Source organism: Erpetoichthys calabaricus, chromosome 4 (genome assembly GCF_900747795.2).
Source record: "Erpetoichthys calabaricus chromosome 4, fErpCal1.3, whole genome shotgun sequence".
NCBI classification, from domain to species: Eukaryota; Metazoa; Chordata; class Cladistia; order Polypteriformes; family Polypteridae; genus Erpetoichthys; species Erpetoichthys calabaricus.
The window spans coordinates 205,142,635-205,157,140 of record NC_041397.2 but is presented as its reverse complement, the minus strand read 5'-3'; the positions used below and the strand labels follow the sequence as shown (position 1 = coordinate 205,157,140).

General features: G+C 38.1%; 1 protein-coding gene across 1 annotated transcript in view; it reads right to left on the bottom strand.

Annotated features, from left to right (window-relative positions):
- Positions 1–66: 66 nt before the first annotated feature.
- The window catches only part of vps26c (VPS26 endosomal protein sorting factor C), a 43,647-nt gene continuing 29,207 nt past the window's right edge, over positions 67–14,506 (bottom strand). The window contains exons 3-8 of the mRNA XM_028800223.2: positions 13,154–13,303; positions 11,117–11,197; positions 7,777–7,851; positions 4,112–4,262; positions 3,519–3,671; positions 67–830 (exon numbers count right to left, since the gene is read on the bottom strand). Of these exons, the coding sequence (XP_028656056.1) occupies positions 748–830; positions 3,519–3,671; positions 4,112–4,262; positions 7,777–7,851; positions 11,117–11,197; positions 13,154–13,303 (693 nt within the window). The 3' untranslated portion in view covers positions 67–747. The remainder of the gene's footprint in view (positions 831–3,518; positions 3,672–4,111; positions 4,263–7,776; positions 7,852–11,116; positions 11,198–13,153; positions 13,304–14,506) is intronic.

Genomic DNA, 14,506 nt, shown 5'->3' with positions numbered 1-14,506 from the left:
GCTTTCTGTTTGTGAGTTTACCTCAGTGTTTAAGGAATGTTCAAGAAAAGGACACACATCACAGAATTGCTACAATAATAATTAATATTTATAACAGCCGTTAACACAAATGACAAAACAGCACAAAAACAAACCTGTTCAAACCAGAATGACTAAAACGGACAAGTGATGCAGTGATTGGGCATTTCTTTGCGCAATAGAAGTGCTCCTTATGACCAGACCATCATTTGTGAACTCTGAAAAAAAATATAAATCAGGAATTAAATTGTATTTATAAACACAATATTTGAAAGGCTCCATTTCCTTTAATGTGCTTTTACAATCTGGTACATTTATAGTCAAAATTCATGTCTTCCATTATGTACCCTAGTAAGTATCAACATATATGCTGTACTGTAGTATACAACTTAAAATGTTTCAAAAATGTGTATTTTTTAACTTAGCTAAAATTAAACATGTCTAATTATCCATTGACCATGCATGCAGAAGAGAACCATGAACGTGTGAAGATATTTTTCACTTTCATACTCGATACTGTGTGTTTTGTTGAGAAGGTGTCTTCAATAGTGCAATATATTAGGGTCAAAATGGTCAACAGTTTTGCCATTTTTGAACTGTAAATCCCATACTTCTGTGTACTCCAGCAAGTGTCCACAATCCACTTTCGTCTTAGTTATGTGTGTTTTCACCTCTGCCACGTTATCACAGTGAATTTCTTTTTCAGTCCTTAGTAGATAAATATAAAGATCAGACTCTGCATAACTTCAGAGGAAAATTCTCACTGATGAGATGATCATCTTGAAGAACAATCACGATATTCACTTCAAACTCTGCAGGCACAGAAAAAGAACATGCAAAACTAGTTTAAAATGCAGAAGCCACACTCGGCCACATAGACCTAAACAAGCAAGCACAGATAATCAGGCACACTTCGACGTATGTCTGCTAAGAGGGATGATGGGACTAAAAGCTACTGCTCTTTAGGGAGAACCTCAGAGATGGCCATTCTCACTTAAAGGAAACAATCTGAGAGATGATCCTCACAATTAATTAGCCTGCTTACTGTTAGACATGGACTTGCTTCTGGCAGACCCCGAAGGTACGCGGGCGTCAGAAAGAACATCTCTACATTAGGTGGGAGGGGAGGGCCAGGCCATGCAGACACACCTTGCCCCTAAGGGGGCCATCCAGGTTGGGGACCCAAGGCCGGAATGCCCATCTGGCGCTGTTTCCATGCAAAACAATGCTGGGTGGTTAATGACACTGTAGACCTGGAGGCCTCCGGCAGCCTTAGTAACAGTGTCTGATGTCATGCATTTCAACAAATGCAGATAACACTCATGCATAAGGCCGTGCACACTATAACATGGCGTAAGCACAAAAGCAGGAATGTGCGTACGCACAGAAAAATCCAGATGCAGGAATCTGTACGCACGCAAACTTTTACGTTCTTCCACTACATAAATCCCGATCAGCGTGAAAAGTAACACACGTGCACGCGCCTTCTGTCCCGCCCCAACTCCTCCCAGAATTACGCCTCTTTGAATATGCAAATCAATATAAATAGCCCTTAAGCTCAGCCTTCTGTGAAAAGACAATGGGAAAAGCACGGGGGAAAATATAAGAATTTCAGCGAATACCAAATGGAGGCAAAGGAAAAACGTACTATTTGTTGGTTTAAACAGTGGTATAATCAACAAAAGGAAGTTGATCGAGTAACAGAGTGTCGGAGAAACTCGAAAGCTCAAGTTCACAAAGTCTCACAGCGCCCAAAATAAAAAAGAAGTCACATATCAAAGTCGCCGTGAAAAGGCAAGTCGTAGCCCACCTTCTGAGTGTCATATGAAAGCTTATTAGGGTACAGACAAAAAAAATAGGCACACAGTGGGGAAAAAAGCACGAAATGTCAACTTTAATCTCGAAATTTCCACTTTAGTCACGTAGTTTATTTTGCCATTAAAGTACAACATTATAAACTTCATCTTAAAATCGTTTAATTTACTAGTTTCTCAAATCCCATTGTAACAAAAGTAGCACATTAAATGCTTTGTTCTGTATTTGATCTTCTATGTGTGTGAATCACTACCTGCTTCTTAAACGGGCTTTCTTTTTCTCCAACAGGACACAGAATCCATTACATTCGTGATATTACAGCTCTCTGAATAATTTAAATACTGAGATGTATACGTGATATCTTTTTCATGATGATAGGAATGAAAGCATGTTATTAAACATGGGAACACGGTGCCGCAGTGCTTGTTCATATCTCACGCAAGAGGCTTGCTGCGCCATGCACAACCTTCAATGAAATAATTTATCACAGCAGTACTGTCTCTTTCAAATGTACTATCCTCCAATTCCTGTCCTTACTTTTCTCTCTCCAAATACCCAATCGCCACACAATCAGCTCTGTAATAGATGTGAAACCATCTGTAAGCTTAGAACTCCGATTCTTCAAAACTTTTAAGGAACATTGAAATATCTTCGTAGTACATGTTTAATTATTCTATCCGTCTATTCTTCCAGTGTCGCATCAGCACCAGCAAGAATACAACGCAATGCAGGAACAATAACTAGCTAGCGCTGTGGCACCGTGTCCTCACATGTTTAATTATTAACAATACAGATTATTTAAATGAAGTTAAAGTTTTATCTGTATAATATAATCAACATATTTTGCTGCATTTCATCTTAAAAATGAGATTGTCATCAATATGTAAATACGCGCTTTATAAAGTGGCGCAGGTTGTGCAATATTATAACTGTATCCCAAGTTTACAGTGAGGTGATTGTACTTATAAGTCCAAACAGTTCTACAAGGAGCACTTGATGGACTGATTGAGTGCGTTTATAGTTCTTGGGATGAAACTTTTTCTAAACCGCGAAGTTCGTAGAGGAAAGTCTCTGAAACGTTTTGCCATGGCTGAGGCAGCGTCTGCTTCATGCTGTATACCGATAATTCTCTTTCCGACCAGCTGCTGCTGTGATTCCCCACTCAGTTACAGTGATATAAATACTCCGAGTGGTACAGTGAGAGTAATATGGAAAAAGATGATCTGCTGTGGCAACCCTTAACGGGAGCAGCTGAAAGAAGAAGAAGATGCAGTGAGAGTAACAACGCTAAAGCAGTTATGGTATTTGGAATACTATGGCTATTCCCTGGACCATTATATTGCCGCAGGTTAATTACAATCAGATGCATTACACTAATAAACAATATGCAGTTAGTTTCAGTGTATTTATAAAGCCGCGTCAGGAATTTGGATCTAAGAAAGAAAGGATGAGCACACAGGAACAGTAGCACTGCTTTGACGCTGGGTGCTGCCAGTCTGCAAAACCGAGCGGAGAAATTGCATACGCCAGGGCATGAGGTACCGTGGAAATGTGCGTGGCTTTACGCCAAGCCGTGGTCAGTGCGCACTAAAGGAGCCTGATAAGCGAGCTGGTAACATTGTAAAACAATCACTAACCAGGACATTTGTACCCGGCGTTAAAGCTGCATTTTAGGATCTCCTTACCCACTTTGAAGTTTGTTGTTTCTAATGTTGGACAAGTAAAGAGCCTTGGAAATACCATGTATATGGGAATTGGTAAACCATGGCACACATCTCCTTCTGCTATCTGAATATTCTGAATTTCAGTGGCATCTCTGGCATACCCTTCAGCACAGCCTGATAATAAAAACAACAGAATCTGTTAATAACCACTACAACAAAGCACTACAGCTTGTGGAGATTTATCAAGTATCCACTGAACAAAACCTAAAGTTGCAATTTTGCTCTCTGTAGAAGACGTTTTGTCCTCTTGAACTGACCTGGAGCAATTTGCAGTGAAACTAGAATCTTCTCCTCCACGTCAGAGATTATGGCAATGACTTGCATATTTGCTGTCATAGATTAACGAGAGATTCCCACTCAAGTCTGTTAGCTGTGATGAAAGATTGCTTGCTGCGTTCCATTTCACTATTTGTTACCTTAATGCATGCTCATATATTTGTATACTGTAAACTTTGTACTGTATTGTTTTCCTATTTTATTACAAACATTAAGCAGTCAAAACTAAGGATTCCTAATCACAGTGTGGCTTTCCTTAGGTGTTCATAGCCACTTACCACATGTCTCCACACGAACCAACTGCAGCTCGATGCTCTTGATGGGTACTTCGGAGTGCTCGACCACCAACTCCCCGGTCAAAGGCTGGGTGATAATACAGTTAGTTGAGTGAAGTCGCCCGCGGATCATGAACCTAGGGAGAGTGGTCCTCTAATGGTGGGACAAGAGGAAAACAAAAGGTAAAATATTTTTTAAAACTCCTTAAAAAAAGGACATACAAATTATAAAGTTGGAATTCTTTAGTTTGATAGTTTTAGCTACCTATTTAAAAAAAGTATTATCAGAAATGTATTGCCATAATTTTAGATGTTAAGTACCTATGGAAATGTTGTTATTTGTCTTTTAATAATTTCCCAATTAATTATTTTCTGTATAATTTGTGGACTTTTAATTTTTTTATAGAGATAAAATGCTCAAGAAAGTACAAAACAAATCAAACCAAACTAAACAAATAAACTAAATTAAATCAGCAACCTCCCTAACACACCACAATCAAAAGTCCCCATTACACCCACAAAACCAAACTAAGCCAAAGCCAGCAAAAGAAATGTAATAGTGGCAGTAAAAGAAGGTCCAAGTCCATTGAAGAAGGAGCACAAGTGACCACATCATGCCCGACATAGACAGAGGGTAACAACAGGACTTATGCCATGGGGCAGCATGCTGATCACCAGCCACCCGGCTGTTCCACCAAAGAGCTGAGTGACCTGCTAATCCAAACCATAGAGAACTCAAAGGCAGTCCTGTGACTTCTGCGTGAGGATATCAAAGCTTTTAACACTATTTATGCTAAACAGAGGACCTCTGCTGTAAAAAAATAAATAAATAAAAATAATAATAACAAGAAACAACCAACAAAGAAAATAAGTCTAGCAGGAGAGGGCAAGAGGGGATAGATAATCAGCAGGGCAGAGTCCAGAAAACTACAAACTGCGGGCAGGCACTCCTAAAATATTCATATAAATGTCCCAAAGGCTGATAGTGGGCCAGTGTCACTACACATATGGGTAAGATAAAAATAAGGCACACATTTGCATTTAATATGTTTATGGTTTGGGCTTTTTGGAGGATAGCAGGATATTTTAAAAAATGTATTTTCAAAATAAATGAGGGTGTTAAGGACAGGTCATCCTGTCAAAGTGAAGTTATTAGTAAGGGTCCATAAGCTGCTTTACAGGGAGAGTGAACACGAACATACAGGATATAAGGACACCCTGTTTGTCTACAGAACAAATTTTAGATGGAGATAGAAAAAGAAAACAGAGGAGGAGGAAGAAGGGATAACAAAACTAGATCCTATAAAAGGTAGAAAATTTTCAGCCTTCTGTTAATGAAAATGCCCGCAGCTGTTGCGCCTTGAGCATGAGAAAGGCACTATATAAATAAAATGTATTATTATTCTTGTTATTCAATGACTTGACCAAGGGGGAGAGGAGACAGCACTGCTCTCACTGTGTAAGTTATTGAACAAAGGAGCAGAACCGCCGCCATGAGCAGAGATTGCATTCCACCTTGTATCAAATGCTTACCAAATGTATGAGAGGATGAAAAGCAAATTTAATAACACAACTTTAAGTTTTAAAAGTAGGAAAAGGAGAGAGATATCTGGGAACCACCATGTTGGATTCGATAATAAGCTGAGATGAAAGCTTAACAGGAGGATCTAACCAATTCTCAATTGGTCTTGGCACAAAAGGCCCACTGGCCATTTAACAAGTGCTCAACCGTAACGTAAAACTGGAAACTGCAGATGTACATTTGCATTGCCTGTCACATGACTGATGAGTTTACTTTTTCTTCTCAGCAAAGCCGTCACAAATTGCAACCAGAAACAGAAAACAACTACAAGTGTTTCATAAAATTAAAACAACAAAAAGCAGAAGACAGTTATGTGCAATATAGGGCACTGCTACATACTACTGTTGACCGTTCGGTAATAGTGAACTCCACATTGACAATGCAAAGTCAACAGTTGGACAACATTTTAGATGAACTGCACAAAACTGTCTCTTTCCACTCATTACTTCTTTCATGTTAAAATTACTGTAGGACTTTTCAGAAAGAAGGACTATAACACTATTCTTACTTTCAAAAGGTGGCTCATGGAGTTGGACATTGGGACTACATACACATTTTAAGAGAGGCTGCAGATACAAGACGACAAAAAAATATATAAATATAACACCACTCCAGCAAATAAAAAAGGTAACAACTTTTGCGTTAGAGTATATACAATCTGAAAACAATTGAATTCATTCTGGGGTTTTGGGGTACAGAGAATAGTCGCCACCTATGCCAGTAGCAATGGGTACAAAGCAGCAGAATACAACCCTGGACAAAATATCAGCCTGTTACCTGGCACCTTTCTACATTCAGGTACACTCTGGCAGACTGGAATCATCCTTCAACCTAACCTACACATATTTGCTAATGTGGGAGGAAACCCATGAAGATATGGGAGATTGTGCCAACTCCACAGTGACCAAAACTGGTTAGGGATTCTGATGGACAGCTGGCTACTGCCCAGTGCTGCCTGGATAAACCACATGTCCTTAAAACAAGCCAAGTTCAGAAAATGGAAGGCCTTGACTTATTCATTCTGGAAACAAAGTGCTTTGGACTGATGAGACAAAAATTGAGTTATTTGGTCATAACAAAAAGCCCTTTGCATGGCGGAAGAAGAACACCTCATTCCAAAAAAAACACCTGCTACCTACTGTCAAATTTGGTGGAGGCTCCATGATGCTGTGGGCTGTGTGGCTAGTTCAGGGCCTGGGGAACTTGTTAAAGTCGAGGGTCAGATGAATTCGACCCAATATGAACAAATTCTTCATGATAATGTTCAAGCATCAGTCACAAAGTTGAAGTTATGCACAGGTTGGATATTCCAACAAGACAATGACCCAAAACACAGTTCGAAATCTACAAAGGCATTCATGCAGAAGAAGAAGTACAATATTCTGGAATGGCCGTCATAGTCCCCTGACTTGAATATCATCATAATCTATGGGATGATTTGAAGCAGGCTGTCCATGCTCGGCAGCCATCAAATTTAACTGAACTGGAGAGATTTTGTATGGAAGAATGGTCAAAAATACCTCCATCCAGAATCCAGACACTCATCAAAGGCTATAGGAGGCGTCTAGTGGCTGTTATATTTGCAAAAGGAGGCTCAACTAAATACTGATGTCATATCTCTGTTGGGGTGCCCAAACTTATGCACCTGTCTAATTTTCTTATGATGCATATTGCATATTTTCTGGTAATCCAATAAACTTAATGTCACTGCTGAAATTCTACTGTTTCCATAAGGCATGTCGTATATTAAAAGGAAGTTGCTACTTTGAAAGCTCAGCCAATGATAAACAAAAATCCAAAGAATTAAGAGGGGTTCCCAATCTTTTTCATATGACTGTATATCCAATTAAATTTCAGAATGGTTTTCACTTTCAACAAAAAGAATTTGAGCTATTTTGTGGGCACAAAATAAAATAAGTGTGGCACAGGAACTCCATAATCATGAGGAATAAACCCTGAATTCCAAGCTGTAAAAATATGTTCTGCCAATGCTAAAAGCTATTTCACAAAATAATTGAGAGATTGTCAGTCTTATTTTAGAAGAAAATGTGCCAAAGTGTAATGAAGCCTTATTGGCTGGACTCACCTCCTTCACGTTCTGGAGCGTTTCTGGAGAGATAGAGAAGACCACTGGAGTTGGTGCCTGCTTTCCCTTCTGTGGCTAAAATAAGGAACAGAGGTTTTCAATTAAAGTATGCAGCACGATTATTACAAATGTATAAATGCAGGAATTTAGCCATTGACCTGGGATATTAATTCATGGTGTGTATATGAAGATTTGAATTAGTGTTTAATTCATATGATACTAAGCACTTTTAATATAATCGCCTTTGCAGGTTGCTGAGACTTGCCCCTCTTACACGGTCGTCATACCTGCTATGTTTCACCTTTGAGTTATGTTAAATGTCAGACTTTTCATTAAGACAACAAGTTTGAAATAATGCCACTGCAGAAGAGGCGACGATAGAACACCATGTACCGTACTGTTCACATATAAGTAAATCAGCACACTTTTGCTCCTACACTGTACATGGAATGCTATAGTTAATTTTTTACACTTTCACATCTAGTTTTGACTTAATACCACTTCAAAACCTCAACACCAATTTATTTTTTTAAAGTTGGATTTGCCTACATGGTTACAACAATTCCAAGTTGTTTTTTAAGAAACAAAAAGGTTAAGACTTTACATGTATGGGGGAGAGAAGGTGGGACTGTGATTGTGTCCTGAGATGGACTGCTACACTATCCAGTGTTGGTTCTTGCCTTCTACTGCCACTGCCGAGCGATGTCGCAAACCTGCAGGACTCGAACAGTGCATGGCTGGATATTAAAATTTTATTAACAGTGCCTACTCTACACCTCTCAACAAAACTTGAATTTGTCTAACCTGAAAGCCTGAAGTAAAGACACGCTAAATTAGATTTAAAAATGAGTCCATGCTAGTGTGCCATTTCTCACTTCCACAGAGGTGGGTTCAGATCACAGCCCGGGCACATATGCTGAAGTACTCTCTGGTTACATCAATTTACATCCAAATCTCAGAAACATGCAGATTAACCGCACTGGAGATTTTAAACTGGCACTGTGGATAAAATGAATGAAGAAATGGGTTTATTGTTTTTACTGTACTATCTTTTAAAATTTTACTTTGTCAATAGAGCTCAGCAATTATGGCTGACACTTGAACAGTTAGTAGTCTATTAACTGAATTGGTAATTTTTCAAACTTCCTGAGTCCACCATTTATTTAATTTATAGAACCTGATGTTTTTATGACAAAGACAGTTGGTACCTCCACTGCATGTTACCAACTTCCATTGTACAAATGCATGCAATGAAAAATATATGAGAAATATGTTGATTTCTTGTTGTGCAGCCCATTTTAGCTTGTTGACAACTACAGAGGAGTCCCTTAGTACAAAAAGGTTGACAATCACAGCTCTGTTGGAGTGAGATATGGTCAGTGAAAGTGGAACATGAAGCAAAGCTGAAAAGAACTGAGATGGGAGATATGTGGAGTGTCACAGAGTTTGAGGTAGGCAAATGTTGAGCTAACAGTCAAAGTATGGAGTGAAAGGCACAGGATGACTGGGTGAGGATAACAAAGGAAAAAGACTATTGGGGCTAATCTAGGTAAATGTGAACAATGTACTGTATGTTAAACTAGTAGAAGAAGAAGAAGAACCCTTCCAGGCTTGAGTCATTACTGAAATCAAGAAAAATAAGTACTTGATGTCCCTCAACGAACAGACTGTGCACTTTTCAAACCCCATTGAGTGATGTTTTGAGATCAGCTTAGTTGAGAAGCTTAATTTTTAAAGATATTCAGCATGACAAATGCCTACTGGAAGAATACTTTCTAGTATATCGTTCTGTCACCATTGACAAATCACACAGCCTAGAAAACATTATTGGCTATAACTTATTCAAAAATTCTACCCAACTGCCATTCCCTGTGTTTTGTTTCATCCATGAAACATGGACAGCATTTCATTTATTCCTGTCCTTTAGTGTTATTAATTAGAAGTCAAGGACACAACTTAGCCTTCCAGCAGTTCAATCTGAATGTCATAGTGCACCACCTTATTTACCAATGCCACTAACGTCTTTGTAATCTTTTTTGCTCATGGTTAACATACTGCACATCATGGTGAATTGTGTGGAGCTGTACTTGAAAACAAAGCTCTATTGAGTCTCTCATGGGAACAAGATTGTCAACTACAAAATTCTTTATGTCCTCAAAGATAAAGTCTGTATTAGATTTACCAGCACCTTCATCTGAGATTGCCTCGGCCCAGGGAGCTGTGTTACCTGGGTTAGAACTTTGACATAGGATCTTTTAGCAGAAGACAGCAGCACTGAAAATCACTGATATTATAATGAGAATTCATTTAAATAGGATTTTGAAAGGAGATGGGCGAGAAAAGGGATCAAATGGCCCATGTGGGCTACCTTAGCATCTGCGTATCTATTCAACCACAAAGATTTACACGTTAAGTTTTACCCTGACTAAGGTTAAGAACTTTCAACAAAGATTTACTTAACATCTAAATGTTTTTCACCGTTAACTGTCATACATGAAAAAAGGTTTAAGCATACATTGTGATCGAAGCTTCTTGAATTTGAGTACATGATTACAGCAGCAAGCAGCGTCCTTGGAGATTAGCTAATGTCTCTTAAACAAATAGCTATTAGCAATCTAGCACAAAAATCTAAGTTTTTAAATGCATGCATCAAGTGAGCCATGTGGTGGACTGGCATCTTGTCCACTGTTGTTGGAATAGATACCGGCCCCCAAAGACTCCAAGGTGGATTACGTGTGTTTAAGAATGTTATTGTATGTACTTGAGTTGGTGTTTTTTGTTTTTTTTTAAATATCTTCCCATTTTTTCTGTGTAACATTTTTGTTATTTACTTGTAATACACATGACCAAATTAATTTTGTTATTTTGGTATAATAATGTTGACGTTGCCTTAGAATAGAGTATTTATTCTGTCAAGGTGTTTAATTCTGACATAGTTCAATAGTAATCTTTAATTGTTTTTAATTCTTTTGCATTTATATAGCGCTTTTCTCACTACTCAAAGCGCTTAGCAATTGCAGGTTAAGGGCCTTGCTCAAGGTCCCAACAGAGCAGAGTCCAATTTTGGCATTTTACGGGATTCGAACTGGCAACCCTCTGATTGCCAGTGCAGATCCCTAGCTTCAGAGCCACCACTCCGCCTAGAAAAAGGAGAAACCAAACCAAAGTAATAAGAAAGTCAGTATATCTTAGAAGAACAGCCTGAATCAAAAGGTGCAATAAATGAGTGTGACATTTTGCACTTCAAAAGACATGCTAAGTTATGCTTTGAAAATTAACATTCATTTAAAATATTCACCTTATAAATGTTTTTGCTTTAGTAAGCTTATAAGAAACTTACCATAGAGTGCACAATAAATTCACAAGTCTTGTTCAAATCTTTGGCCAACAACGAGCGCTTCATGTCGCATCTTAGGGTATACTGTGAGCAGTAACAAAAACACGTCACAGAGAAGTAAACACAGAATAATAATTGTATGTAAGTGAAATCATTTTTTAAAGATGGGGGTTTTAACATATGTTCTTTCATTACTGATACAACACATAAATATATGTAATACATTTCAAACAAGAAAATATGTCTGGCAAATAATTAGATTTTCTCCAAAGTGAAGTTCAAAAATATATTCCCCAGTCCGCGTAGTTTTTTAGACATTAACAATCCAAGTCAGATTCATTAGACGCCTGAGTGCTGGCAGCACTGGGAGGGAATGTGAAGCTGCAAACAGACAACTACCTGCTGTAATGAACAAAGACTCCTAAGCACTGTATTGCCATACTGCTGATAAAGGATAGCCATCTCTCTGAACCCGTTTATTGGGCATCCTATGTTGATTTGGGTGTGGTGCTCAGTTTTAAAACACCTAACCATTCTTCTTCCTAGGATGTTTCCATGTTCTCCAGAGTCCTCATTTTTGACCTAAGCTTGCTTTCTTAAATTCATATGAGAAATAACACAAAGATGAGTTAGAAGGAACCGTGACCCTCACCAAAAAAAGCAGGATGAGAAGAGATGTGTTAGGAGGACTACAGTAAACCACTTAAATGCTCAAATTATGAAATCATTTATTTTTACTGGTAAATGAATGCCATTTTTCAAACTATTTATGATTAGCAATCAGGATGCTAATCAAAATTTCATGGTATTCTACATTCTTTAGCAAACATGTTATTTTATCCTGGCACTTTCAAAAGATTTATAATATGCAAAAAAGTCCAACTACACATTTCCCATAGATAATAAGCATCTTTATTAACAACTGTACTTTTATTACTTATAACAAAAGAGAGTGCCTAGTGCGAATACATATCACGAATACAAGCGGCTGAAATGAGTTTCCTCCGCAGGGTGTCTGGACTTTCCCTTAAAGATAGGGTGAGAAGCTCAGTCATCCGGGAGGGGCTCAGAGTAGAGCCGCTGCTCCTCCGCATCGAGAGGAGTCAGATGAGGCGGCTCGGGCATCTGATTAGGATGTCTCCTGGACGCCTCCCTGGTGAGGTGTTCCGGGCACGTCTAACTGGTAGGAGGCCCCGGGGAAGACCCAGGACACGCTGGAGGGACTATGTCTCCCAGCTGGCCTGGGAACGCCTCGGGATTCTCCCGGAAGAGCTAGAAGATGTGGCCAGGGAGAGGGAAGTCTGGGCATCTCTGCTCAAGCTGCTACCCCCGCGACCCGACCTCGGATAAGCGGAAGAGAATGGATGGATGGATGAGTGCCTAGTGCAGTGGTCAGCAACCCACAGCCCTCAGGCCACATGCAGCTTTTTGACTATCTGCTTGTGGCTCTGAAGCAGATTTATGGTTCTTGTAGTGAAGAACGAACTCACGAAGCCTAAACACAATTTCAAAAAAATCTGAAAAGGCTTCTGCAAACGTCACATATTGATTATTGGTGGCTTAAATGTTCATCTTGACAAGTTAATTGGATTATATTGGTACCATGTTTCATTAAAAGTAAAACTGTATCAAAACAAATCTAAATAAACTTTATCACATGGCTACACACTGACTAATTCAAATCTTTTAAACTGTAGAAAGCAAACTCCCAAGTTATTTTGTGTAACTCTTTTGCTTTTAACTCTACTCATAGTGTAAAAAGTGACAGCAAATGCACATGACTGCAAACCACCCAATTGAAATCATATAGGAACTGATAAAATATATCCATGAGGATTACAAGTATACAGTGAGAGTGAAAATGACAGAGACTGCCATGTATAAAACATTTCCCAATAAATCACTCTTTCAGAATACAATACAATCTGTACATAGTTCGAGAGCATATTGACATTTTCCAACTAATGTCCCCATTCAGAAAATAACCTTAAACAGATTAAAATATATTTCTAGTTTCTTGCTTTTCTACTCTTTTCTTACCTGGATATTAACAAAGACACCATGGTAGGTTTCATAAAGAACTTTGTTCCCTTTTACGTGCAGAGGAAATTCAAAGGGGATTTCTGTCTTGCCACTTGGAACTTTTCCTGCTTTGACCACTTCAATGTTACTGTTAATCAGCTGAATGGGCTGTAATAGAAAACCATGATGATGATGATGAGTTACATATCCATGCATTTTCCTACCTGCAGGATGCAAAGCACTATACCTGCAACTACAGGCACTAGCCATATAGATGTCCTCAAGTCTTTGAAATGTGGAAGGAAACACTTGTGTCCAGAGGAAATCCTATCCAGCAAGGGTAGAAAACACACCCCCCACACAAGCGAAGCCAGTCTAGACCTGAACGAAGCTGCACCATGGTGTTTATTTGTCAATTATATAAAATAAAGAACTAACGAGCAAAAATAGCTACAAAGTTAAGCCACATAACAAATTGACTTTACTTTTAATTGAAATAATGAGGTAAGTCAAAATAATGTCACTAATACATAAGAAAAACATTAATAACACAAAAAAAAGCTATTTTAGCAGAACAATTAAGATTTTAGGTATGAGTGTAAATAAGGTCTCTTTGTAAATGCAGCCTATAAAAATTAGGTTCTGTTGCCAAAGGAAAAAGTTATTACAGCACAGAAGAAACAGTACATGTATAACAAATGTAATTACATACATTAATTAATTAAATAATTTAATTACATACATAGCAAGTATAGAATTTTAAAAAGAATTTAAACAAAACAAATCATTTTTGATGTGCAGTACCATATTAGAAGTAACATTAATAAAAAATATTAAAATAATTAATATTGTATATACACTTTAGATTTAATAATATATTACTAATTATATATTTGGCTGAGCATGAATCCCTTTATTTCTGTCATTAGTTAAGAGATACATAAAAATACATATTTCATTTAAAATAAAGACATTTTTTTTGCCAGTTGACGAAACAAACTTTTCTTGTATTCATCATCGAGTCATTTATTGAAAAATTATTTATATTCAGACCACAAGTTAAAGGTATTCAGGAAAAGACATGCTATCCAGAGGTCTATTTTATAGAAATGAGAACGGTGATTCTGATCATGAGGAAAAGGACATTTTTACATGCTAGTGTAACATTTTCCTCCCCTTCCTTCTCTTGAAAACTATGGTGGCTGCTCATGTGCAGTTCTGCCTACACCATCACACTTTTACTTTGGTGAAGCACCTTCAAGAGAGTTTAGGTTGATGGAAAAACTTCCTCCCATCAATTCCGTATAAAGTGCACACTAACTTGATGGTATCTTTTTTGAAGAAAATCAGACCTACCCAACTCTTTGCCTG